The sequence below is a fragment of the Triplophysa rosa genome, linkage group LG1 (assembly GCF_024868665.1).
Source record: "Triplophysa rosa linkage group LG1, Trosa_1v2, whole genome shotgun sequence".
Lineage (NCBI taxonomy): Eukaryota > Metazoa > Chordata > Actinopteri > Cypriniformes > Nemacheilidae > Triplophysa > Triplophysa rosa.
Window position 1 is genome coordinate 38,181,803 of NC_079890.1, and position 26,931 is coordinate 38,208,733.

At 38.7% G+C, this 26,931-nt stretch overlaps 3 protein-coding genes across 6 annotated transcripts; 2 read left to right on the top strand and 1 right to left on the bottom strand.

The window, feature by feature from the left end:
- Positions 1 to 1,575: 1,575 nt before the first annotated feature.
- enosf1 (enolase superfamily member 1) lies at positions 1,576 to 6,442 on the top strand. Of its 3 annotated transcripts, none has more exons than XM_057344837.1 (15): positions 1,576 to 1,742; positions 1,839 to 1,944; positions 2,576 to 2,691; positions 2,767 to 2,853; positions 2,954 to 2,980; positions 3,104 to 3,176; positions 3,312 to 3,350; positions 3,718 to 3,800; positions 3,882 to 4,004; positions 4,077 to 4,211; positions 4,276 to 4,317; positions 4,394 to 4,523; positions 4,607 to 4,706; positions 4,981 to 5,109; positions 5,922 to 6,442. In XM_057344837.1, exons 1-15 carry the CDS (start codon positions 1,659 to 1,661, stop codon positions 6,025 to 6,027), a joined length of 1,380 nt encoding a protein of 459 aa, XP_057200820.1. In that variant the 5' UTR covers positions 1,576 to 1,658; the 3' UTR covers positions 6,028 to 6,442. The 3 variants fall into 3 exon arrangements, with proteins under 3 accessions (XP_057200820.1, XP_057200830.1, XP_057200840.1); XM_057344847.1 differs by having other exon boundaries at positions 1,577 to 1,742; positions 5,028 to 5,109; XM_057344857.1 differs by lacking the exons at positions 1,576 to 1,742; positions 1,839 to 1,944 and having other exon boundaries at positions 2,777 to 2,853.
- Positions 6,443 to 6,552: 110 nt separating this feature from the next.
- On the bottom strand, positions 6,553 to 10,023 carry tyms (thymidylate synthetase). Its single transcript, XM_057344869.1, has 7 exons — positions 9,711 to 10,023; positions 8,433 to 8,506; positions 8,179 to 8,353; positions 7,442 to 7,543; positions 7,084 to 7,259; positions 6,871 to 6,942; positions 6,553 to 6,791 (listed from the first exon to the last, which is right to left on the bottom strand). Exons 1-7 carry the CDS (start codon positions 9,919 to 9,921, stop codon positions 6,654 to 6,656), a joined length of 948 nt encoding a protein of 315 aa, XP_057200852.1. The 5' UTR covers positions 9,922 to 10,023; the 3' UTR covers positions 6,553 to 6,653.
- A 393-nt stretch (positions 10,024 to 10,416) lies between these two features.
- LOC130553390 (collectin-12-like) lies at positions 10,417 to 26,323 on the top strand. Of its 2 annotated transcripts, XM_057332341.1 has the most exons (11): positions 10,417 to 10,434; positions 12,620 to 12,923; positions 13,111 to 13,161; positions 16,425 to 16,547; positions 17,835 to 17,921; positions 18,034 to 19,077; positions 20,045 to 20,527; positions 20,648 to 20,793; positions 21,755 to 21,864; positions 21,953 to 22,098; positions 22,173 to 26,323. In XM_057332341.1, exons 2-11 carry the CDS (start codon positions 12,917 to 12,919, stop codon positions 22,178 to 22,180), a joined length of 2,205 nt encoding a protein of 734 aa, XP_057188324.1. In that variant the 5' UTR covers positions 10,417 to 10,434; positions 12,620 to 12,916; the 3' UTR covers positions 22,181 to 26,323. The 2 variants fall into 2 exon arrangements, with proteins under 2 accessions (XP_057188324.1, XP_057188315.1); XM_057332332.1 differs by lacking the exon at positions 10,417 to 10,434 and having other exon boundaries at positions 11,502 to 12,923.
- The last annotated feature ends 608 nt before the right edge of the window (positions 26,324 to 26,931 follow it).

Below are 26,931 nucleotides of genomic sequence, written 5' to 3' on the forward strand. Positions count from 1 at the left end.
TGGAGAAGGAGAGCGCTTACAGAACATTACATTACTGCCTCTCTCTCTCTCTCTCTCTGTCTGTCATATCCCACAGCAACCAGTTGATAACATGAGATATCACATTCAGGTGTGTTTGAGACATTCACTGGTGCTGAATTAATATGTTTATGTGTACGCTTGCTTGTGTTGCCATCGCACGCAGGTGAAATACGGCACAGAAAGTTTTCAAGTTCACTTCTCCAGCACGCAAACACACGGCCGTCATTAAGAGTCCTCGAGGACTCTGTAAATACAGGAACAACTCGTGCCCAATGAGTTCAACAAACCAGGTAACTAGACCCTGGGGTGCAGCCCTGGTAAACACGCACGGAGAAAAACAGACAGACACCTGATTCTCTGGAGACCGGAGGGGCGAGCGGGACTCCTCAGAGGTGTTCCTCGAGCCTTGGGTTACCAGGGCCATGGGTTTGATACGGATATGGACAGACTCAATGTAAACCCGGCCATCTGATCAGCAGACTATGGAAAGTTTTCTTTCCTGCCGTGATCAACTCTATAGATGAATGTATAGAAGAGCCATTTTAGAAGCAAACCAGAAATACACAGAATTATACATCGTACAAGGGGAGGAAAGGATGGAAAACAAAGCATTTTGTTGTTTAAAAGTCTATTTGTAATTGTCTTTGTTGGGGTGTAAAATTCTTTTATTTACAATTTTTTACAAACCTTATGAAAATGAACCATGGCTTTATCATAGTAAACACCCCTGTTGAAAAACCAGCATATGCTGGATTAGGTATGCTTCGACGCTGGTTTGACCAACTTAAACCACCTAAGGACCAGCACATGACCAACTTAAACCAGCACAAAACACACCAAACGAGCATAAACTGTTTTTTCAACAGGGATGTAGTAACAAAGTTTTTTTTTTGGCATATTGATTACCGTTTGTATAACCACAGTTTTGTTACAAATACCATGGGTAAACTAAACTGTGGTTCATTTTGGGTTACTATTGTATACTACAGTAACTATGTGTTGTTTTGTAGTAAAACAGTGGTTAATTTTATAAGAAGGTGTATTTAACATCACATTAAAGTTCAGCAGCTCATGAGCTGGAAAAAGCTATTAAAACATGCAGGGTGCGCGAGACTAGGATTTTTGTAAGAGACATGTCTGCCCCCTTCTGGTGTTTTTGTACTACTACACTCAAACGAATGCTAAAATGTATATGGAAATATAAAGACACTGAGGTAAAACAATGAAACACTGAAACTATTGTGAAAATAAAACACTGGTCTGAGAGAATGTTCTAAAAATAACATGAAGAAACAAGATGAGAATACTGTGTAAAATCTGGAACAAACGGCAACTAAACGAAATAAAAATCGTGACATGACTGTAGCAGGTACCTGTCAGGAGTGGCGCTGGTTAGGGGAAATGGGTGTAGCTTGAAAGTTACCTTATAATATTAAAACAATAATTTCTGTTGCATTATTTTGCACTGTCCTAGCTGGTGTCAGCGCAAACGAAGTCTGCGCTTGGGAATCCCGCTCTCGCGATACTTTGATGTCAGACGCCGATCGCGCTGCGCAGCTCCGCGTCACCGTGTGAAGGCTCTTCCGTGTTTCACTTTCCCGTTTATGCAAAACTTAAACAACTTACGTTAACACGAGATGTTACGAAATAAAATTATAAATTTGACAGTGCGTGACGTGAGATTCCCGACGTCCCTGGAACAACATGGATCTGATGCCATGGTGCGTACTTTTAATAATAAAGCAATTTTAGAGAGATCCGACTTTGTATTATCTTGATGGTGCATAACGTATTGAACACTTGTGATTGATTCGCAGCACACCGATCCGGATTACTCGGTTGCATATGTTGTGATCGAGACCACGAACGCCGAACTGAAGGGTTACGGACTGACTTTTACAGTGGGAAAAGGAACGGAAATCGGTGAGTTTTATAAACTCAAATGCTAGTTTGAGTAAAACCAAAAACATCAGCGCGTGACTTTAGTATCACGTGATTTCAGTCCCTTAGCTATTTCAGTCATACAAGACCAAGTCGCAACTACTTGACGGGGAAAAGGCCCATGATATTAAACCAACACATTATGACCAACCGTTAAACCTGACATCGACTTTACCATAAATGTAGTTTCGTAAATTCAAATTATGCTATAACAACAACGCTTTCCTCACGAGACTCTCCATAGAGCCCCGCCCTGAGAGAATCGTCAGTCTTGTGCGATCGATGATTGGTTGTTTTTTACCGGAAGGCTGGACTTCCTTCGCTAACGCGTTGCACTTAGTAAAAAAAGTGCGTCGTCTTGTTAATGTATAGTCTTCGCTTCAGTTATGGCACAAGCCTGTCACCTTGTGGTGAAAGTTTTCATTCAAAACGTTTTATTTAATGTTCATAGTCATTTTTAGCAGGGATGGAGTGAGACATAATTCCAGGTGTTATATAAAAAAAGTCTTATTTCAATTCTTCTAGCAAATAATCAACAGGGTCCTTTTATTAATACATCATCACTGTTTTCTTACTGCTATGTTGACAGATGCATTTATGTGTTTATGTCCAGTTGTATGTGCAGTTAAAGCTTTATCTTCCCTGGTGGTCGGGAGAACTTTGGAGGAGATTGTCAGTAACTTCCGAGGTTTTTACAGACTGCTGTCCAGTGACGGTCAGATGCGATGGGTGAGTAAGAAAACATTAAGCGTTTCTGGCTTTATGTACTGTTGAATGAACACACACGTGTGAATTGACTGATAGATTGGACCAGAGAAAGGAGTCATACAGCTTGCCACAGCTGCCATTCTGAATGCTGTCTGGGATCTATGGGCACGAGCGGAGGGCAAGGTTAGTTTAAGACCCTCTATACGGGATTACTATGTTGTTTAAGTGAATAAATCTATCATTAGAGGTTCGTTTTAATTGGAAAACGTATTTCAATTTTCAGCCCCTGTGGAAGCTCCTTGTGGATATGGTAAATATGGACTTTTAATTGTCTTGCGGCTTTGCGTGAAAGATATCAAATACACAGTGCGTGTTAAGAAGACTTTAGATAAAGAGTTTCTGTATGTTGTATATTTGTGTCTGCTCTGTTCAGGATCCTGCGCAGTTGATCAGGTGTATAGATTTCAGATACATCACCGATGCTCTGACTGAGCAGGAGGCTTTAGGTGAGATCGTCAGGTCTGAACTCCTCATCCAACTTTGACAAAATGTTGCTCAAGTGAATGACTGTAAAATCAAATGTGAATCTGTTCTCATCCTTGATTTCATATGAAGCATGATTCTGTTTCTCTTTCTAATAGATATTCTTATAAAAGCCAGAGAGGGAAATCAGACGAGAGGTGAGACCCTGACAACGATCAAGTGAAATACACACACAAACTTTAATCCCAGTTTGACAAAAAGCAGTGAAAGAAGACGCTTCGATCTACTTTTAAATAAGCAAAAGTCGATTCGTCTCTTTCTAGATCTCAGTTCCTCCAAAAAGAAATCGATTTTACTGTATGATTGGATGATAATGTATTTTATCAAAAATGATACAAACGTAGCCACCCGTACTCTGTCATCATATGCTGTAGTTGTAGTTTGAGGTAGGAATGTGTGTCGTTTAACAAAACGTCTTCATTTGAAGGATCTTTAAACGATAGTAACAATGAAACGATGCTGATGCTGTAATGTTATCGATCGTCTGTGATGTGAACACTATAGAGGAGCAGATGTTAAGGGAAGGTTATCCGGCTTACACCACCTCCTGTGCCTGGCTGGGATACACCGACCAACAGCTCACTCAGGTGCTTCTGTTTGTTTGTCTGTCGTGTGTTTGCGTTCTGTTGTAATGTTGCTACAATGATGGGTTTTGTGTGTGTGTGCAGCTCTGCTCTGACGCTCTCGCTCAAGGATGGACGAAATTTAAAGTGAAGGTCGGAGCCGACATACAGGACGACATTCGCAGGTGCGGCCTCATCCGCAAGATGATCGGCCCGAACAACATCCTGGTAATTCAAACCGCAGAGACTATATACCATGTGGTGACGTGAAGGTGACTTTACAAGACTCTCCTCCGTCAGATGGTTGATGCCAACCAACGATGGGATGTTGCCGAGGCGGTCGCCTGGGTAACCAGTCTGGCGGAGTTCCGTCCGCTGTGGATCGAGGAGCCCACATGTCCCGATGATATTCTCGGTCATGCGTTCATCTCTAAGGTAAACGGTCTTGTTTTTATTATCGTTTGAAGATTGATTTCGACTCTTCGTCTTGTGTTTGTAGGCACTCGCTCCCATCGGCATCGGAGTCGCCACAGGAGAGCAGGTGAGAGCCCGCAAGCATAAAGCACAAGATGAGCTCAAACGACATTGTTGAGATTCTCATGTGTGTTTAATGTCAGTGTCACAACAGAGTGATGTTTAAGCAGTTTCTCCAAGCGTCCGCGCTGCAGTTTGTGCAGATCGACAGCTGTCGGGTGGGCAGCGTTAATGAAAACCTCGCCATCGTTCTCATGGCTGCCAAGTTCAACGGTGAGATCAACGTGAATGCAAACCTCTGATGTACATGTCTGAAGTGTGAGAAATATAAACGGGTCTTCTCGTGTTCCCTACAGTTCCAGTGTGTCCTCATGCTGGAGGTGTGGGGCTTTGTGAGCTTGTTCAGCATCTCATTTTATTTGACTACATCGCAGTGTCCGCAAGTTTACACAACAGGTAAAAGCTGGAAATCCATTCCAAAAAGGCGTCACGTTTTTGACATATTTCAGATATAAGTGTGAGAGCTTAGATATAAATAAAAATAAATCAAAAACAACGGCCAGGAATCAATTTTGAAATATACTTTTGATTCTATAACCAGGAATTAAAACTGAATTCTGGGATCAAACAGTGCTTTAAACAATTCACTCAAACATGAGAATCATATAGCTATCTGATAAATGCCTACAAGTAAATGTTTTTCTTTCTTCTGTGAAACAAAAATATCAAGTGGAATTTCTGCTGATCTTTATACAATCCCGACTGTGTTTATCCAAGGATGTGTGAGTACGTGGATCACCTCCACGAACACTTCAGAAGCCCCACCAACATCAGAAACGCCTGCTATATGCCACCAACTGTAAGTCCACTAACAGATGAAAGAAAAGGCGTGAAGTATGAGACAGAAGATGCTACTGGACTATCAATAGTCTGTGAACAAGCGTTTCATGATTCTGCTCTGAAGTGAAGCATGGACGTAGTAGACAATAGCACTTTTACCATTTAGGAAAGAAGAAATTAAATTCAAATGAAATGTAAAGCAACTAATGGTCATGCAGACACTGATATACGCGATTACTACTTCGGTTTATGCATTTAACAGACTTAGAGAAGTGAGGAAAACAATGAAGTGACTCATCCTAAAGAGGCAACAATGAGACATACTTGACAAACTTTCAATAGCTTTAGAGACAATACCTGCTGAAAGAAAGAGTTTTTAAAATATAGATTCAACACGATAGCTTTCAACATGTTTCCATATTTATTATGAAAGTAAAATTACTGTGTGAATTTTGTTCATGTCTTATTCAACCCCAAAAAGAAACGTTACATTTGGCATCAAAAACAAAACTTATGGCTTGACATTATTTTGTGAAAAAGCACAGTAGGACTGAATTTCATTGATTAAAATCAGCATATCTAGAGTACAATACATACTACATGGTGTATGAATAATTGACCTTCCTGCGGTTTTGTGATTAAATATGACCCAGACATGTAATTGCCAGGATTGTTTACTGTAAGAGTTCAAACACTGTGATTAAACATTTCAGTTTTTTTTAGCATAGGTAACATTGAATTAAAATGCATAAATGTAAATTGTAAACCACAGGAATCTGGCTACAGCGAGATCTTATGAAATCGCATAAATAAGCTCTGATTTTGATTCAGGATCCTGGTTTCTCCTGTGAGATGCTGGAAGAGTCGGTACAGAAGCATCAGTTTCCTGATGGAGAGGTTTGGAAAAACATTCGGAAGCAGGACAAGTGAGGAATAGAAACACAGACGTGATGGTGAAGATGAATGACTGCACGTTATTACACAGCTCTCTTGAATACTTAATTCTTTGTCAGTCGTGACATTCCAAGGTCTGTTATTGCCCCAAAACAGCCACCATTTTTCATTCATTTCATTTATGCATTTGGCAGACGCTTTTATCCAAAGCGACTTACATTGCATTATACTATATATTTGTTTCCAAAACTGACAACACACCGTCCATCTTGACTGGTGAAGTTTAATACTTACAAATTCTATACGAATATACCTAATTAATGAGATTTTATTTACAAATGATTGAAGCTAATTGAATGTTGGTCTTGTTTGAACTGTGTGTCTTGGTCTAAAATGGTTTTTCTTTGGAGAAGGTTTACATTTGTTACAAATCAGCTCAATAAAACCTTTCAAATCAATTTTTGTGTCCAGCGATTTCACATTTGGCAGGTATATCCTTAATGTACATGATCTCGTACATAAACTTCAGCTTGAAGACCAATCTGATGAGATATAAATGAATGAGAAGCATAAATATTTTCCTTATTTAAAAAACTTTTATTTCATATGAAAACATATATTTAAAATGTTTGTATAAAACACAAAGTGCATTTAAGACCGTTGTGAAGTCTAAACAGCCATTTGCATCTTAATTGCGGGGTGAGGGTTATAGTCACAGATCTCAAAATCCTCTGCACAGAAATCATCGATCCGTTCGACTCTGCGTCTGATCTTGAGCTTGGGGAACGGCCGTGGCTCTCTCTGAAGCTGCGGGTACAGGACACGCGCTAAGAACATGCTTGTGCACATTGCTGCAAAACGTCTGAACGTACTGGTGAACACATACCTGCTCTTTCAAAGGCTCGATGTGATTCGCGTAGATGTGCGCGTCGCCTATCGTGTGCACAAAATCTCCCGGCTGGAAGATAAAAATAATTCAGTAAAGTATCCGGTTCAGTTGGTTACTTCGTGCATTTACATTTTATTTCGTATATAAATGCAAACATGCACAATTGATTAAAGTCAGTATGCTGAAATCATAACCATGAAGCGTGCTCACCTTGAGTCCAGTGATGTGGGCGATCATATAGGTGAGCAGGGCGTAGCTGGCGATGTTGAAAGGCACGCCAAGTCCCATGTCTCCAGAACGCTGATACAGCTGACATGACAGCTCACCGTCGGCTACGTAAAACTGGCATAATGCATGACACGGTGGCAGTGCCATCAGAGGGAGATCTAAGAAGAAAGAGACATTTATTCTTTAATCAAATTCCTCTGTTAACGTATGTTTGTGTGTGCGCTGTTACCATACTGTACTGTACTGTACTTTGTATTGAGTACGTACCCAAGACTTTCAATAAAAGTGAGTTGTGTGCGTTTGTTGTGTTAATGAAGCGTTTTTGATGCGATTCAGACACCTTTGGGATTCCAGGCACACATGATGATCCGTCTGTCCTCCGGGTTTGACTTGATGGTGTCGATGACTTTCTGCAGCTGGTCAACCCCTTGGCCAGAGTAATCTAGAGATGAATGTATATAGCACAGATTAGACCCACACCTGAGTTCCATACACTATTATTATCATCTCATGAGTTAAAGAGTACATAACTATGGATTTTTAAGGTCCTACTTTGGTTCACGGAGTGTCCAACAACAAGTTTACGTACATAGAAGGTGTAAAAACACGATTATTTCGTAATAATAGGTAATTATTCTTACCTTACTTCTTGACCGACTCTCAAATGGTTTGTTGCGTGATTCATCGGTCTAATCCCCTCCTTTTCCTCTAGCCTAGTCTGATGTGATTGGTCAGATGGTCTAGTCTGCTGTGATTGGTCTACCGCGAATGAAGCTCACGAGCTACAGTGTTTGGGGGAGAAGAGTGAAGTTTTCGCGCGCAGTCCTAGCAAAACGTAGGCGGGGACTATATGTAGTGACGTAAATCCACGGAGATTCGCGAATCAGACTAGTGACGACTCGTTTGAGTGATTCAGAGTCGACTCCCTTCTTTCCAAGCCAATAACTTTGTTATTCATTCACCTTCGGATTTACAACTTGGCAGACTGCTTACTTTCAAACACGGCCACATTAAACACAGCATGAAATGTCATTTTCATGATCTCATGTTATGTACTCTTTAAAGTATCAGTGTTACCGGTGTGCATGTCATTGTATTCCGCTCCAAAGTGTCTCCACTGGAAGCCGTACACCGGGCCCAGATCTCCTTCCTCTCGATCCGTGAAGCCGCTGTTGTCCAGAAATTCCCTGGATCCGTTGGCATCCCAGATTCTCACGCCCTTCTCGGACAGTTCTTTGGCATTTGTGGAACCCTGAAGTCAGATAGACGGTGGTCAGTGGTGATAAAACACATGTAAATAATGATTTTAATGAAGCAAACGTTCGTAATACCTTGATAAACCAAAGCAACTCCTCCAGTATGCCTTTCCAGAAAACTCTTTTGGTTGTCAGCAGAGGAAACTGATCTATGACAACAAACAACAGCGTTATGAGACAAGCTTTTATATTTATTATATACAATTACAATGCAACTCATTTTACAACATAAACGTGAAGTGAACTGAAGTACACTTAAGTGTTTATGATTCTTATTATAGTACAAGCACTTTTAGTAAACTAACGTACAGTATTTACGACAGTTTATCTATTCATTAATAATAGGCTGCAAGATAATTTGTCGCGATACCACTAAATCCCATTGAAATTAAGCTGGCTGCGATATGCAATGTGTCGATATTTTTTTTAATGCGTAGCTTGTCCGTGAAGCACGGCTCTGGGATCAGTAGGAAATGCTGCTCGATCTAAATAATCGCTTATAACGTGCATTTGAAAAAGCAACACCCGTCAAACATGATCATTATACATATACTTTACTATTATAAAAATACCTGATGAGGCTTGAGCAACAGTGATGAAACCATGCCCTTAGGCATTTCCTAGATTCTAGAACGTGTTATGGTCTTCTTCTGCAGTGCGAATTTGCAGTTTCCGCACGGGAGCGCCCTCTGGCTTTCGGATGCAGCAGCATTTTCCCGTACTTCACAAGTACACCTCGCTGCGACCTGCGGTGGACGTCCAACCCATCCCACATCCAAGTGTGATGTCATAAGCCACGCCCATGTCCAATACGTCACAACAAGTGTTTCGCCCCAGAAACCCGGTTAAACGTACGCATGTGCAAAAAATGGCTCTCACTAAATCCTTGGTGTTTCGAGTCTGACGTCATCACCCAAACGTGTTTTTTCGTCAATTTTAACAATCATAGGTAGTTTAGATGGTTAGAGTAAGGTTAGGGTAAAGGTTTCGTGTTTCAGGTAACACAAACAATAATGTCTATTATCGCCACCTACTGTGTTGGCGTCTTACTGCTTCTACGTTAATGAGAATGTGACGTATTTTGACATGGGCGTGGCTTATGACATCACACTTGGATGTGGGACGGGCTGGACATCCACCGCAGCCCGCAGTGAGAGGCTACTTCACTCAAAAGCTGTGCATAAATCACGTGATATTTATCGTCGGTTTATCACGACAGCAAATAACTAATACACGTACAGTAGTATTCTACACACTGCTACAGTAGTATACTACACAGTTCTCCAGTTTACTATAGGAAATACTGCAGTAAACTGTGTCGAAAGGTGCAAAAACGATGTTTTGTAAAGTCACCTCTCAGACTGTATCTCGCCTGTGAGCCGAAAACAGAAATGACACCGGTCCCGGTCCGATCTCCTTTGCGCGTGCCGCACTGCAGGATGTATTTGATCTGATCCAGATACCCGCGCTCGTCACAGAAATGAGAGAAAACCTTCTGCTGCTCTCCTGAGTTTTCTTTCTCGTCGTCTGCGGCATTTGATATTTCTTCTGCTGTGCCGGGCATTGTGTACTTCTGCAAGAGACTGCGCTTGATTAAAAGAACAAACCAGTTGAATTCTGCACTGCAGCGCGCACAAGTGCCCACAAAGACTAGATTTCCACTTTACGCGGGTGAAACCGGGAGCCAATGAGTTGCTGAGATGAACGGGAAGATGCTCTCGCGCTGGGCGGGCATCGTAAGGTTGCCAGATCCACCTTATTTGAGCCACGGGTTTCATGCTACTTTTAAACTATAGCCGCGGTTGAGGCTTTGATATTTCTCACAAAGTATGTTTGAGTAAACATTGGACCAGCTTTTTGGGGTATTTGGTGGTGTAGGATATCAGTTTTTTGTCCGAATCTCAAAACTGTGATTGCAGGCAACTTCCTACTATTTAAGATTGACAAGCAGCATGACGAATAGCAACAAACAAACACGCGCGAGCCTGAAGCGACAAAAAATAACAAACATCCTTTGACATCGTACAACAAAACTTTTTCAGTTTCACTGTGTTAAAACAGTCGTGTGCTGCATCAGGTAAAACTGATTTACAAAATTATGTATTTTTAGTACCCCAGAGTGCAGTATTTGCAGTAGGCTACGTTTACATTTATTTCCTTAGCAGATGTTTCATGCAAAGTGACATACAAACGAGAAAGCATTTAGTGTACCTGTTATAAAACTGTTTGGACAAATAACATTCAAAATTCCCCCAAAAACAATGGTTACTACTGAACGCATTTACTATAAAAACTCATTTTTCTCTAGCAGGCAGGAATCAGATTTCAGATGAGACAGACTAAAGAGTTTGGAAACAAATATTTTGAATGCAAGATTACAGTAATTAGAAATTAACATAAACAATCAACAATATGACTCAAAAAGCTTGAAGGGATGCACCCATGTGTACATTTTGGCTGATAAAGATAACCGATGATTCTTAAACATTAATAACCGATATACAGTATCTAAATATTAATATTTACTTACCTAAGACTGAAACAAAAGGCAAAAAGTGGACAACTGCTTTTATTTGGAAACATTTACTGCAAAAAAGTAACCATTAGCTCTCTCTTTTTCCTCTGAAAATCATACCAAGCCTACTTTACTCTTGTTAACGATTCTTTAACCTTCAAACATTTTTTGGTAATTTTTTTAATTTAATAAACAAATTATAGATGTTCATCCAGAAAAGTGTTCTTAATAGCCACATGTCTAACAGGTTCCTATAATTTACACATTCATAAATAACTACATCAACAATGTTTTGCTAATAGCAGTAAGGGAATGATCACGACAGAAAGACAGTACTGTACTGTACTATAATATATCGGCCTAAATTTTAGATTTTATACAATAACATTAAAAATGACCATTTATCGGCCAATACCGATATGGAACCCGTAAATGCTTGTATATAATTTTCATCATCATTATGATGAGCCCATCACAGCACAGAGTGAAGGTTCTTTTTAATCGTATATTTTAACAAAAAAGGTTACAAAATGTTTATTCAGTCACTTCTTTGATGATCTTCACGATTGGTTAATGTAGATGTTCGTGAGAATTTTTATTTTATTTATATTTAAATTTTTACTTTTGTGACCCATAGTGCTTCACTCGTGTCCCTTTAATTAACACTAATTGAAAGAAATCAGATCATTAACCGAGATATTCATGAACTCAACAGGCTGTGTCAGATACACTTTTACAAATAAAGGTGCTTCATGACATCATCAAAAAAAAACATTTTTTGGACAAACGTTATCTAGACCAGGGGTTCTCAACCTTTTCGACTCCAAGGCCCCCCATTGTATTCAACATTATTCAAAGGCCCCCCTTCCGCTCACAAAATCTCCAGATTTCTACCCAATAAAATATTTCAGAGGTTGATATTAAATGGAAAATTCTTTATTCAATATTAAAATGGGCAAATATTAAGAAATGTCTTCGTTTTTAGCTGTTTTAAAATTTTGTTTTGTCTCATTTTAAATTATTAGTCATCCTGAGGCCCCCTTGGAAGTCAGCTGGGGCCCCCTTGTGGGCCTTGGCCCCCCTGTTGAGAACCACTGATCTAGACTATAAAACGTAAGGAAGAAATGGTTCTTATAAGTGAATGGTTCTTTTGGGAACTAAAAATGGTTCTTCTGTGACACAGCTGTAAAACACCTTTGCACCTATTTCTCAATGTGCAGTGCTGGGGGCCCCCAACATCAGCATTAAGAAGAACAACCGGGTTAAGAATGAGAAAAAAAGAGATGAGAAAATCAAAAACATCCACACTAAACCTAATTTTAATTCAAGAAAGAAAAATTCAAATGTATATCAACGTTGTGACACCAGATCTGAATCCATCAAGTGTTTCCAGTATCCTGAATGTTTCATTCATGCTACGAAGAATTCAGAAACCGCTGAATATTGATAAGATTCACTTGAAGTCCACTGAGAGTCAGGTGTGCAGAATATTGTTTTTATTTCTGTATATCATGAGCAGTCCTTCCACTTCAAAGCACCGCCGGTATCTTTATCATCACGTTAGGTACCACAAAAGTGTGCATGTGTTAACTGAGAAACTAGCTGCATTGTTCTGCCAGACCTCTCAGAAACCTTTCCAAATGATTTCCAGATGTTTCACAAGGGGCCGGGCTCTGGATCAGGGCCGTTTTCATAGACCCGTCAGCATTGTTTCTGCGCTGTGGACGTCTTCTTTCTCTCTCAACAGAAGGAGACGGCGAGTCTTGGCTGATGGAGAAAATACGTGGTCAGAGGGACTTGGAACTTCCTCTTCTGTTCGACATTTTTGTGGTTTTTTGACCGAATCCGAGTGCATGCGGACGGAGGAGAAACGCCATCAAAGTCACAGCGGCTGGTGTGACGGGAAACCATTCGTTCTGTTTGCATGACAAAGTGTAGACTGCCATCATTATATTTCACCTGGACATTTTGCTTTGAAAACTACATTTGTAGAAATACTGAATGCAGATAATATATCCTTGAAGGACCAAGTCGTGTCATCACAATGAAAGGTAAGACAAATGACAGATCTGCTTACAAAAACAGATGTTTTTTTGTAGTTTGAGCTGATGTACCATGTGACGTTTCAATGAAAATCAAAAGATGATAATAAACTGACTGTGCTGCGTATGGATGGATTTCTGTGAACATTTCTTAACATACATGTGCATTTGTAACGGTTTGTTGTTGTTTTTTTAGATGAGTTTGTTGATGACGATGATGTTCAGTCATTTGGATACAAGAGGTTTGGTGAGTCAGAACACAAATATTAAGGGAACTGCACTGAAATACTGTTTCACAATACTGTTGTATGTCAGAGCAAACTGTGCTTTTTAGTTTATAAAAGCATATTTGAAGTACACTTTAAGTGTAACAGTAGTAAACTTTGAGTACACGCCTAGGGCTGTCACGAATATGAAATTTGGCTGGCGATAAATTGTCTTAAATAATTGTGATTATGGTGATTAATTGTTGTTTTTAAAGTCCCAGTGAAATAAAAAATTACAGTGCCTATTTTTTCATGAAATATTGCAGCGTTTATCGTAAATAGTTTATCAATGTGTGTCATTCTCTTTTTAAAATTCACATGCCCTCATAATCTTTACTTAAAATCTGAAAATGCACTTCCTTCCTGTAGTAACTATGGCTGCGGCCAAATACCCCCACTTGCGGTCTTTGCACTTGACCACTTGACTACTTTCATGACGTATTTCCTGTTTTTGGCCCAAGTGTTTTAGTGGGTGTGAAGATCCCAAGTGAGCATGTAGTGTTTCTAACCCGAAGGGAAACACTTAGCAAGTGCAAACATATAACGTTAATTAATGTGGTGTTTCTAAGTATGTGATTAAAAAGCAGTTTTACAAAATACATAACTGAAGTTTTCACCAATAAAACGTGCAACCTGCGTTTTACTAAGAAATTATATGTGATATCTAATTAATTATATAGTCAAGTCAGATTTATTTTTATAGCGCTTTATTTGTATTGTATCAAAGCAGCTGTACCCAAAGAAGCAAAAACAAAAGAAAAACTCATGTTAGCCAAACATAGGATAAATAAAGATATAACCTTAAAAAGTAGTTGTATAACTTACACCGGAAAGCTTTCCCCAACATCTCGCGAGACCCGAGCAAAAAGTCTCATGGTATATGTCATGACTCTGCCTTATCTTGTGCCTTTGGTTTTGTGTGGAGAGGAACAGATTATCGTCATTATGACATAATATGCGTCCTCTCCGGTCTTGTCATTGGCCCCGCCCCTCTCGATCCCTGTATAGCTCTCCTGCCGTGTCCCTCACCTGTCCCTCGTTATTATCCTTGTCTGTCTACCTATACCTGTTGCCCTTGTGTTTATTGTCCTGTGCTCGTTAGTTGAGTGTACTTATCTGGTTGTATAGTCTCCGTGTTTACCCGTGTTCCTGTTGCCTTGCCCTGTCTGTGGATTTTAGTTTTATTTTGATCCTGTCTTTACATTTTGCCCCCACGTGGGAAGTATTTGTTTTTGTATTTATCCTTAGTTGGTTTTCCCCCATCGAGGGTGTTTTTGTTCGTATAATTAAAGTCTTGTTTAACCCCTTCACCGCCTGCCTGCAATTGGGTTCTTCCTTACCATGATCGTGACAGTACATCCAGAACGTGATGCATGATGGGATACACTTAGCCCTGACTACCGCTCGGAAGCGGTTTCAAGATAGTGTGAGTTTAGTGTGCGTTAAGGGCACTGCACTTTGGTGTTTTTGAGACACTGGACAGACTTGCACTCTTCCTGTCGCGTGCACGCGCTCTCAAGTGGCCAAGACCGCAAGCGGGGGTATTTGGACGCAGTCAATCCATCTTAAATGGGCGGAGCATCCGTTAACTCCTCCCCTTCAACTTTCAGTCTGCTGCCAGTTCCATTTCTAAATGCAACGGCTGTTTTTATACATCCAATCAAATTGCAGAGAAAGACGAAAGTCACGCCCACTATTTTTCTCATTAGAAATTCCATTTCACTTGGAAACGCGTCAAAATACGGAACTAAAAACGATCGCAACTTCCGGTTCACGGGGACTTAAAGGCTAATGACAATTATAACAATTAACGACAAAATTTATTCAATATAGAAATATAGATATATTAAGAAATGTTAAACCTCTCTAAATAACTAGTAACGTTCACTATTGAATGAATGTCTTGAGCACTCAAACTAGAACTTGCTATGAGGTCCGTGTCATCTTGCTGTGTAGATGCAGCAAACCTGGAATGACTTTGATCAAACATTTTAACACAAAAAATAAAAAGCTGATACAACTCAAATGATGGAGAAATTTCATTTGAACGTAACAGTGAGTGCAGATCAAGGACGGTGGGTATAAAATGCTGCAGATACATTATTTACAATAATTGCGGTAATTTTAAATAATTGTGATTATGACAAATAATTGTGATGAGACAATTATTTAATAATTGTGATAGCCCTATACACGAATAGTTCACAACACAGTTTTTTGTATGAACTACAAGTGAACTTAGAGATAAACGGATAGTTAACTAGTTTAATACTTGTAGCACATTTATTTTAATTGATGAAGGTACACTTTGACGTATGTGCCGTAAACTACTAGTCTGTATACTGCAAGTATACTTATAAGTTTTCTTTTGAGTGAACTTAACATCATACTTACTGTTGTCATGTTACTTTTGCACTTAAGTGTACTACTGTGTTCTTCTGTAGGTATTCATTTTTCGAAAAATACGTTTAGTATAGTGAAGTAGATTTGAAGTAAATTCCTAAAAAGATTAGCTTTGTTTCCATGCATGTTTTATTTACTCTGTTTACATTATTCCATCTCAAAGCTAACATGCATTTACATTACATTTATGCAGTTGGCAGACACTTTTATCCAAAGCGACTTACATTGCATTGCATTATACATTTGTTTCTGACAGAATGTTAATATAAGGGTATATTATATATGTATATGCATATTAATTTTGTATTTATAAACACATACACATACATGAATAAATATTTTGGAAATATTTACATGTATTAATTTATATTGACCAATAATTTAAATGATATATAAATGTTTTTCATTTTTTAATATTTTTCTTAAGTGTATGCATGTATGTGTATGTGTTTATAAATACAAAATAAATATGCACAGTACACAGACATATATTATGTAAACAGAAACTTCTGCATGCGAATAATCACGATTAATCGTCTGACAGCCCTAGTTAATACATAAACTTATGTATATAAACAGTAAGTGAAAAAAGTATTTAATAGGCAACTCAATCAAAAGTAAACACAACTAAAAGTCGAGTAAACTTAGCATACTTCATTATGCTTTTATAGAGATTATCTCCATCAAAAGATTGAGTACTTTTCTGTCAGTATAAGTCATGTATACTTGAGTGTAATATAAGGTAGACTAAATACTTTATTTTTAATTTAAAAGATGTAGAGTAATAGCACACCTGAACAAAGGTCTTTATTGTAAGGATGTGTTTTGTGTGTATCATCAGGCATTCAGGAGGCCAGTCAGTGTAGTAAATGTAAGAGCAGACGGCCTCTGAAGACGGCTGTTATTCTGCTGTACGTGTTGTGTTTGCTGCTCATCATCGCTGTAGCTGTGCTGGGTTACAAAGGTAAAACAAACACCATTTACATTCTCTCTGCGATCTCACTTGTTTGTGAAAAACACAGAGGGTTTTTAAAACAGTGTTGAGCAACTTGGCTGAACACCCAGTCACGTGGAGTCATGAGGAGACGGAGGACAGATGGTGTGATTTCTAAACACCACATCATGAACATGCTAGTAAAACACTCATAACCGTAACTCAAATATTATAACAGTAAAGAGAAACGTCTTGGGGAATTTGTGTTTGAGTTTACTTGGTTGTCTGTTTAGCTCAGCGTTTCTCAAGCTCTCTTTTGTCTCTTGTTCCTGAAATCCTCTCAAAAAGACTTTTGTGCTGCCTCATTGACAACAAATCGCATGCATTTGACTTAGTAAAAACCTTTTTGTTCCCAAAATGTACACAATATAACGACAGAACATCACATAATGTAAATAAGTTGCAGCAGAATAAGAATATTAAAATAACTCAGTTTTGACAAAAATGTCAGATAGAACCTTATTATTCCAAGGAGACGAAATGTTGGCAGATTCTTTTTTAGAACTTTATGTACTGGATTCACAATAATCTTCAAAAAAGGTTTCTTTTAAGATGTTTTTATGATTTATATATGTATGACGGGTTTTATTCATTTATTTTTAATTCTTTAACAGATTAAAAAAAAGAATTTTCGCAAGACGTTTTTTGGGGAATATAAAATATTCCTAACACCTTTCCTGCATTCGAATTTAAGAAAAAATGTCAGTCAAGAAATATGACCCCAAAAGAAAAATTCTGTCATCATTTACTCCCCCTGTAGTTGTTCCAAATCTGTATACATTTCTTTGTTCTGATGTTGTTCTGTTCTGTTGAACACAGAGAAAGATATTTGAAAGAATGCTTGTAACCAAACAGTTCTTGGCCGCCATTGACTAACATAGTAGGAAAAATGACAATGGTAGTCAAAAGTGCCCCAGAACTGTTTGTTTTCCTAAATTCTTTAAAATATTTTCTTTTGTGTTCAACAGAACAATTCCAACAATGGTGGCCAAGAACTGTTTGCTTACAAGCATTCTTCCAAATATCTTCAATTCGAGGGTGAGTAAATGATGACAGAATTTGTATTTTTGGGTGAACTGTTCCTTTAAGAATGTTTTATTAATAACTGGTTTCCATCTGACAAGATTTCTAGCCGATTCCTGATCTGTAATTCCAAACAGATGAAACATGAGCGAATAAATAAATCTCCCGATGTTTGGTCTCTTGACGTTAAAACATGTTTTTAAAGCGTATGTCACATGACTAATGTTCTTTCAGTGGTCCAGAAGGTGGATGATGTCACTGAAGGAATGGAAAGATATGGAGGGAAGATCATTTCAGTGGAGGCAGATTTAAAAAATCTCAGTGAGTCCAACGACAAACTTTACTGTAAAATTGTGGTTCTCCCCTTTGACCTTATTGCTTTATTTCTTGTTTACATTTGATTTCATCCTTCTCAACTCCATATGTTCTTCAGATAATGAGACAGGTGTGAAGACTGAAAAAACATCATCTGACCTTCAGACGTTTCGCTCTGGGTTGTCAGCGTTACGTCACACGCTAGCTGAAGTCACGCAGCACGTCAGCACCAATGCAGCGGCCCTGCAACAGCTGCAGTCTTCCTCACGAGATGTGCATGTGTCACAAGGCCAGCTGCGTTCCCAGCTGAACGCTCAAACGTCAGTCACACGCTCTGTGAACACCACGCTATTCTCATTCGCAACCTTAACGACTGAGCTGCAGCAAAACACTTCACACCTGCAGCACGAAGTGCACGAAAACGTCAATGCGCAACGCACGTTGCAGTTCTTGATCGACCGCATCAATCTCATTCACACACGACAAGACAGAGTTACATTAGCGCTGCAGCGAACGCTGGAGACGGCAGGCCAAAGCACGCAAAAGGTGCGCGTTGATGCGCAGTCGCTGATACGTGACACGCAACTGGTCCGAAGCGACGCAGACTGGCTACGGGAAAAGATTCAGAGTCTGGAGAAAGCAGAAGGCAACGCTTCAGCACAGATTCAGAGCTCCAGCGATGGACTTGAAGAGTTGAACGCTCAACTGACAACCATATCCACACAGATTCTGAATATCAGCACGCTCAGTGATGTCAACGCGGCAAACCTGCGTGCATTACTGGACCAGCAGCTTGACTTTGGGAACCTAACTAGCGCACGCTTCGACAAGCTAGAACAGAGACTGGACGCGGTGGATGAAGAGGTGGACAAGGTGACGGGGAACATCAGCTACTCAACACAGCTGCTCGGGGGGGTCAACAGGAAGCTGGGCGAATTGAGGCGTTGCTCGGACTTTCTCGGACGACATTCTGATCTTCTGGTGGGTTTGAATGTGAGCTTGGTCGAGGCGAAGACAGACGTCTCCACACTGAGGTCGAAACAAGATGACCTTTCCGCTCGACTTGACACGGAGGTCACCAGCCTGTCAATCATTTCAGAAGAAATGAAACTGGTTGACTGCAAACACTCTCAGCTTATCAAAAACTTTACAGTGTTACAGGGTGAGTGATAGAAATGGGTTTTTCAAACTGGTCAAATAATAATAATTATAATAATAAAAACGTAACATTATTTGAAATGTTGCTTTAGCTGAGTTGAGTGACTGAGATTGTTAACTGGAAATAAATGAGAAACTAAACAAAATAATAAAAACAAAACAAGCAAAAACCAAGTAAAGAGCTAAAATAAAAAATAAAAATATTTATAAAAAGAACTTAAACATATATACCTATATTAAATATAAACAGATAAATAAGACAAAATAAATATAACTAAAACAAATAAAACAAAAATAAAATAAAAAATAGTTATAAAAATAAATATACATGATTTTTTATAAATAATTATAGAAAAACTATACAAATAAATTAGAACTGTATAGCAATATTAAATATAAATATATAAGACAAAATAAAATATAACTAAACTAAATAAAAAAACTAAAATAAAGATTTAAAATAAAATAAGATATTTATCTAAAAATACGTTTTTTTAAATAAATAATTATAAAATAAATTATACCATATAGCCATATTAATAATATAAGTAAATATATAAATGAGCAAATGACAACTGCAAATGTTTAAAGCAAAATTGTTAAAAACTAAACTAAAATTAACATGAAAACTAAAAAAATAAAAAGAAAGACTAATACTAAATATTAACACAACAAAACTTAAGTAAAATAAAACTAAAATAACTGTTCTCTACGTAACCAATATTCTCTGCTATCTATAACAATAGCAATTTGCGAAATCCACATTTTGGTCATTTTGATGTATTATGCAGCTCTGCTGCTTTCAGTTGGAAATGTGTCGCATGCCTTCTGGTTCGAGAACAATATTAGATATATTTAAATCTGTGAACTACTAATCTGAGAATCTGTGATTCTCTCTGATTGTAATTTGAACCTTAACATTTGGAACAGACTGTGAACATTTCTAACAGACTTGTGTCTTCTTTGCTCAGGTCCTCCTGGTCCAAGGGGTCCACGTGGTGAAAAAGGATCATCGGGAGATGCGGGTCCTCTCGGCTCAAAGGGTGAGAGGGGTGATACAGGTGAGACGGGTGTAACTGGACCTCGAGGAGATAAGGGAGCAGATGGATCTCCTGGATTCCCAGGATTAAGAGGTCTGCCGGGACCACACGGAAGCTCCGGGCCAAAGGGTCCGCGAGGGTCCGGAGGCCGCGCAGGACCCCCGGGAACCAAGGGAGAGCAAGGCTCGCCAGGGCTGCCGGGTAGAGACGGTCAACCGGGGCCTCCGGGTCTTCAGGGACCGGAAGGAACTCGTGGACCAGTGGGGCCAGTGGGAGAGCCTGGATCCATGGGCCGGCCTGGGCTGATGGGACCACCAGGACCACCAGGGTTACCAGGACTCCCAGGCAAAATGTTACCAGTCCCATTACCACCGCTTCAGCCGAGACAGACCACTGAGGTGTATTCTCAGGCAGGCAAGAACAAATCTCAGAGTGGTTTACAAATCTAAAATATGTTGATAAATGTGTTTCATGCATAAATTTACACCAACAGTTAATGTTGGTGAGACAGACTCAGATTCATTGGTTTCACAGATTCGTCCGGTTGTCCTCCCGGTTGGTTGGGGTTCAGATACAGCTGCTATTTCTTCTATGTTGAACCGCTCAGCTTTGACAATGCTCAGAAATTTTGCAGCAATATGTCTTCCTCCATGGTCATAATTGGTGATGTTGAGGAACAGGTGAGGAGATGAATTATATACATAATGCTGTGTTTACACCAAACGCGAACAATCGCGTTCCTCGCTCTTTATTACTCGCGGGAAAAGTTTGTTGTGGCGCGAGCTGACAAATCTTTTCAACTTGCGCCGCCCGATTCGCATCATTCGCATCGCCTGCCGCGAGTTCACGTCTATTTTGCGTCTTTGTATTGTATGTTTACTCGCGCAAATCGCTTAATTCGTGTTTGGTGTGAACCCCCCATAAGACATTGCAAAAAAAAACAATTTATGATGAGTTAAAAAAATAATCCTGCACGCAAACACGTTCAAAATTTTTCTTTCTAAAACACAGTCATGGAAAAAACTTAAGAGACCACTTCAAAATTATTTTCAGTTTTTCTGAATTTACTATTTCTAGGTATGTGTTTAGGTGAAATGATCATTTTTGTTTCATTCCATGAACTACTAACAACATTTCTCCCAAATTTCTAATAAAAATATTGTTTCTATTTGCATTTATTTGCTGAAAATGAAACTGGAGAAACAGGTGAAAATGACAGATGAATTTTTTCAGACCTCAAATACTGCAAAGAAAACAAGTTCAGATTCAATTTTTAACAATATAACTAAGCAATATAGCATATTTCTACATGTGTTTAAAAGTTTAAAAAAAATTTTTTTATGTGATAACCTGGATTTTTCTCACAGTTTTCACGTGTCTTGTCATGCTGTCAGTCTTTCACTTTGCTGTTGGATGACTTTGTCACTCATGCGGTTTGATTTTGAAGTTGGATTTTGTTGAAACACTGGACTAGAATGAACACAATCTAGAAATGATGATTAAATGACATTTGGAATGGTCTCTTAATTTTTACACGGCTGTGTATGATTTGAATATTTGTGTCGTGTATTGAATGAAAATGTGAATTTTTTTATACAATATATAAATTGTGAAGATGATGATTTGTGTTGGTGTGTTTAGCGCTGGCTGCACTTGCACACTGTGGGTCGAGGATATTTTTGGGTGGGACTTACAGACAGACAGGAGGAGAACGTTTGGAGATGGCTGGATGGATCCGTGCCCGTCTTCACGTATGTAATTCCTGTGTACTGCTGTGTGTTTTAGTCACATTACAGAAGATGATAATAGAGTTAATAAGACCTGTGCGCATGTGTGTAGTAACTGGAGGTCCGGTCAGCCTGATAACTGGGGTCATGGACATGAGGAGGGTGAAGACTGTGCTGGAATGATTCACGGCGGTCTGTGGAATGACTTTTACTGCGATGAGCTGCACAGCCTTGTCTGTGAGACCACAAAAGATGAATGTGAGTATTCACGTGTGTGTGTTTTCAGAGTCTGTACCTGCATCATCTCATCTCTGTTCTCTGTTCATTTATAGCTGTGTGAATACTCGCGGATGTTGCAGCAGTGAACACACAGATGTAATGATGGACAGACCCGAGTGCAACGGTCACGCCCGTCTGATCATGTGTGTGAGAGAGAGAGAGAGGTTACAAACTCTGAAGAACAAGACTTCTGTCTCACCCTCATGTCATCCTCGACTGCTGTGACTGCTTCTTTTATAGGAAAGTGATGTTGCTCTGTCATCTCAGTTGTGTTGTGTTTCATTTAAGCAGCAACTTACAGTAGTCTCAGATGTTTCTCCTAAAATAGTTTAAAGGGAACCCAGTGTATAGAGAGATGTATGACTTAATACGTTGTAATAGCCTTACACTAGCATTTGTCGTTAGAAACACATCAAATATTTTCAATTCTTTAAAACAACCCTAAATGTAATACTCATTTTAACCTAAGGAGGCCGCCGTGTTCTTTTTCGATGACGTCATCTGGTTGCACGCACAGCTAGGCAGCCAAACTAAACACAGACACTAATCAGTTCTTCAGTAAATATAAGGTGCTGTAGGATAATATATATCAGTGACGTGCAGTGGGGTTCATGGCTGGAGAGGCACTTACTCCTTCAGAGTCAGATTTACAAATATATGAGCCCAAAATAGTAGCTTATTCACTATTCAATGGCCAGCATGCACATTGAATACTGTTTATGTTTTATATCTCATCAGCATACTTTACACACACACACACACGGGTAAGGTAATTATTTGGCTAAGAAAGAACGTTAAATTTATAGCGGCGAGAGAGCGCTATAATTTGTTGCACGTTGCAATTTCACAATTTCATAATCAGTGTTGGGTGTAACTAGTTACTAAGTAATTAGTTACTGTAGTTTAATTACTTTTCCCTTGAAAAAGTAAAGTAAGGGGTTACTCTTATTTTTCTGTAATTTAATTACAGTTACTTCTGATGTAATTAAACTAAATACTGTGTGTAATATGTGTGCAATAGTGGAATTGACATCACAATTCAAAGTCTAACTTTAAAATCCGTGCTTTAATGTATAATTCTCACATTTGTAATACTTTGGTCAGTTAATAAGAGTACTTTGTGTAGTTTTATATTATTTATTTGAATGAATTAAAAGAGCCGTTTCATGTCTATCCTTGAATCACTTAACTCATCAAGGTTGTTGTAGGATATAGAAAGTAATTAGTAATAAGTAACTAAATACTTTTTGGAGAGAGTAATTTGTACAGTAATCTAATTACATTATTGAATATGTAATTAGTAACTAGTAATTAATTACTTTTTGAGAGTAACTTACCCAACACTGTTCATAATCATACATTACGATACAAATGAAAGAGTGGTGTACAAAAACAATTAATTTAAATATTTAGTTGTTTAAAAGCTTTTCGTTTTGATGCTTTAATCATTTTAATACTGACGGTATGTCCAACAAAAGGATAACAGGAAAAACTAAAGAATTTTCTATTTAAGGTCAACATTTAGTTTTTAATTGTTTTCTTTGGTCTGGTCCTATTTTTTGTCTACAATTGAAACCCGTTTATGGTCTGACGTTTATTTATAAACGAAGTCCATGCGCCTATCCTTCTTCACGAAAATCTCCTTCACTTTGTTGTAAAAGTCATCCTGACTGTTTGGCTCGTATCTGCCCCCTTCAGTTGCGGCACGGTAACCCTGATAGCACACATACATCTGGTTTACGTCTATTTGACGTCTGCATTTACATCTGCAAGACATCTACAATACATCGTTTGCTCATCTGCAATACGTCTCGGAGATGTCTGCTGTCAGACATCATATAGACATCTAGAAGATGTCTGTAAGATGTTTATGATTTAGAATGGATGTACAACAGCTCTTTCTAAGATGTTTAGCAGATGTTTTTACGCAGCAGATCTCCAGATCTTTAGCAGACGTATTACAGACGTTCAGACGTCTCCGAGACGTATTGCAGATGAGCAAACTACGTATTGCAGATGTCTTGCAGATGTAAATGCAGACGTCAAATAGACGTAAGCCAGATGGATTGTGCTATCTGGGAACTGTCTGCCTCACCTTGTGCCTCTTCACTGCGGTTTTATGTCGCAAGACTAATTATATCACACACATTCATGAAAGATATTAGCCAGACTGTTGAAAGTGAGGGTGTGTAATAAACGTGCCTGCAAACATTATATTGGCGACATACAGAGAGACAGCAACAGGCACGCGCCAATTGCACGCATCAACCCAGTGTGTGAGTGATGGTGCAGTCCGCACATCGCATTTCTCCCGTTTATCTGAGCAGGACATGTGCAAATTCAGCGATTTTGACTATAAAAATGATCAAATTATTGGAATCACACAGAAAACTGACTTATAGCACAGAACAGGTTTCATTTACTCAATTTTATTTTATGTTATCATCATTATTATTTTTTTTCATCAGACTTAACAAATCTGAGCTCCGTTTGAGACATTATTGAGATCTTGTCTCTTTTTCTCAGGAGAAATATCTGAGACACATGTGAGACTCTTTTTAATCTCATTGAAGTCTAGGAGAAATATTGAGATCTTCTTTTTGTCTCATTTTCTATCTTCCTCATCATTTTTCTGATCTTTTTTTCTTATCTGACATCATATGATGCTTCGTGTGAATGTAAATGTTTTTCTGATAATGACATTTCCCAAGTTCCGGCTTAGGCAATCAACTAAGTGAAACGCTCAGTTCAAACTAATGTTTGGTTCATGAACTGGATGTTGTAGCTTCTCACGTAAATTTGAATTTTTCTTTAATATGATTTTAGAAGATTTTGAATATAAAGGCACATGTGTCCAGGGTCATCTTCAACATTTGCTGTTCTGTCCTTGAGAAGAAACAAAGTCACACAGTTTAGGAATGACGTGGGAGTGAGTAAACAATATCAGAACATTGACATCTTTTTTGGGGTTGAAATATGTCTGTATGACCACTACTAGGTTTGAAGAGAACGAAACTATATGTTAAAGCTACGTAAGGCTGCTAATCCATAAATTAAGCAAATACACCTTCTGAATGAGTTAACCAGATAAATAGACCAAAGACATTTAAACCGTTCAATAGCTCTATATACAGGGAAGATAAAGCTAACTAAAAATGATAGTTTTCTATTTTTGTATTTTAATGGTTCTTATTTTGATACGATTGTAGTCGATGTATTTTTTATTGTATGAATTAAGCTGGGTGTTCTTGTCTTGTATCAGAAACACACAAAAAATAAACCTCTGTGTTTTAGCCACACAATGTTGCTCTAAACATCCCAATTTTTTGTGTCTTCCAGGGGTGCGTTTCCCAAAAGCATGGTTAGCCAACTATGGTCGCAAGTTCCATCGTTCCTGCATAGTTCAACGATTTAAGTGTTTCCCGAAACCACCGTTCCACCGATCAATCGCAAGCAGCATCGCAAAGTTGCGTGGTTGTAACTACAGGTCTAGAGCTGCTTAGAAGCATAGTTCCTTGATATTATGACATGTAGACTTACATGCATCATGATTTTAAGCAAGTAAGCACGCAACATCCAGTGCATTCTATATGCATCATTCTAAATATATACAAATTCAATTTGACATCTTTTAGTTTGTCAAGAAAATAGAAGCGATGTGTTTTGAAGAGTGCGTCTGAGAAACATGCTCTAGGACCCTGGGGAATCCCTGGACGGAGTGACGTGGGAGGAAACTTATGAAATAATTTAATATCGTGAAATAAAACAACAAAGAGGAAAAATACGATAAGAAAAATAATTTTCAGATGCATCGTACGTTATTTACAGCAATAATATGACATTAAATCGATCTAAACGGAGTAATTAGAAGACGGTATTACTCCACCACCTGTGTGACGTCATCAACTATATTGTTGAACCAACGTTGTTCAAACGACAGATAAGAGACAAACAGTCGTGAGTAGCTATTAGTTAGTTTCTAAAACGATGCATCGTACTATGGTGGTTAGCCAGCAGGTTATGTCGTTGTTAGGGAAACGCACCCCAGAATGACTTTATTTTGATGAACAATAAGTATTTTCTTTGTATCATTGAGTTCACTACTAGAGCATGTTGTCTTCTCACTTTTATTGTTTCTTTCATTCATAACAAAACTTTTCTTCAGTCCGTACAATTGCCAGATATTAAATGACATGAAAATGTGCATTTGAAGTCTTCACATTTGTATGGTTTCACCAGCCTCAAACATCTGTCTCGCCTCAGCTGCACAGAAGATTCAAATGATGTAGCACCGTCAAGCTTCTTACAAAAATAACACAACACAACACAGAAAGATTTCAGCAGTCTAGGTCAAACGAGTCCTGGATTCAGCTAACCGCGTGATTTCTACTGAACTAGGTGTACAAACTTCACCTGTTGACTTCATCTAGTTTGCATTGTAAACATTGAAGCAGCAAAAATAATCAAAGTGCAGAATAAAGTGTAAAAAAATATGTCAACATTTTTTCCCTTTTGTTTTGAATCCGTACAGTGTGCACCAACCGGCCGTGACACATTAAGCTTTCAGGTTTGGTTGTTTTGGTTGCTGTGGCCACGCCCACTCTGAAATCTCATTGGACCAGACTCGCGCTCCTCATGAATATTAAAAATAAAACACGGAGGAGGAGACTGAGAAACATTGGATAGTTTTTAGTTTAACCTTTATTGGGTGTTTTGGGGATTTTGTGTTTCAATATCTGGAAACTTGTTTGTGTCGTACCTGCTTTGGACCCAATGTTACGTTCAAAACAAAACCCTTCTTGCACATGATCA

Bases quoted from the DNA above. Each gene is read 5' to 3' on its own strand.
- LOC130553390 (XM_057332341.1), top strand. The intron at 13,162-16,424 runs GTGAGTCAGAAC...GTGTATCATCAG, and splicing joins ATTTGGATACAAGAGGTTTG to GCATTCAGGAGGCCAGTCAG. The intron at 17,922-18,033 runs GTGAGTCCAACG...TATGTTCTTCAG, and splicing joins GGCAGATTTAAAAAATCTCA to ATAATGAGACAGGTGTGAAG.
- enosf1 (XM_057344837.1), top strand. From the start codon at position 1,659: ATGTTACGAAATAAAATTATAAATTTGACAGTGCGTGACGTGAGATTC. The intron at 1,743-1,838 runs GTGCGTACTTTT...ATTGATTCGCAG, and splicing joins AACATGGATCTGATGCCATG to CACACCGATCCGGATTACTC. The intron at 2,981-3,103 runs GTAAATATGGAC...TGCTCTGTTCAG, and splicing joins GGAAGCTCCTTGTGGATATG to GATCCTGCGCAGTTGATCAG.
- tyms (XM_057344869.1), bottom strand. From the start codon at position 9,921: ATGCCCGGCACAGCAGAAGAAATATCAAATGCCGCAGACGACGAGAAA. The intron at 6,943-7,083 runs GTGAGCACGCTT...TTTATCTTCCAG, and splicing joins CCCACATCACTGGACTCAAG to CCGGGAGATTTTGTGCACAC. The intron at 6,792-6,870 runs GTATGTGTTCAC...CTGTACCCGCAG, and splicing joins TCGAGCCTTTGAAAGAGCAG to CTTCAGAGAGAGCCACGGCC.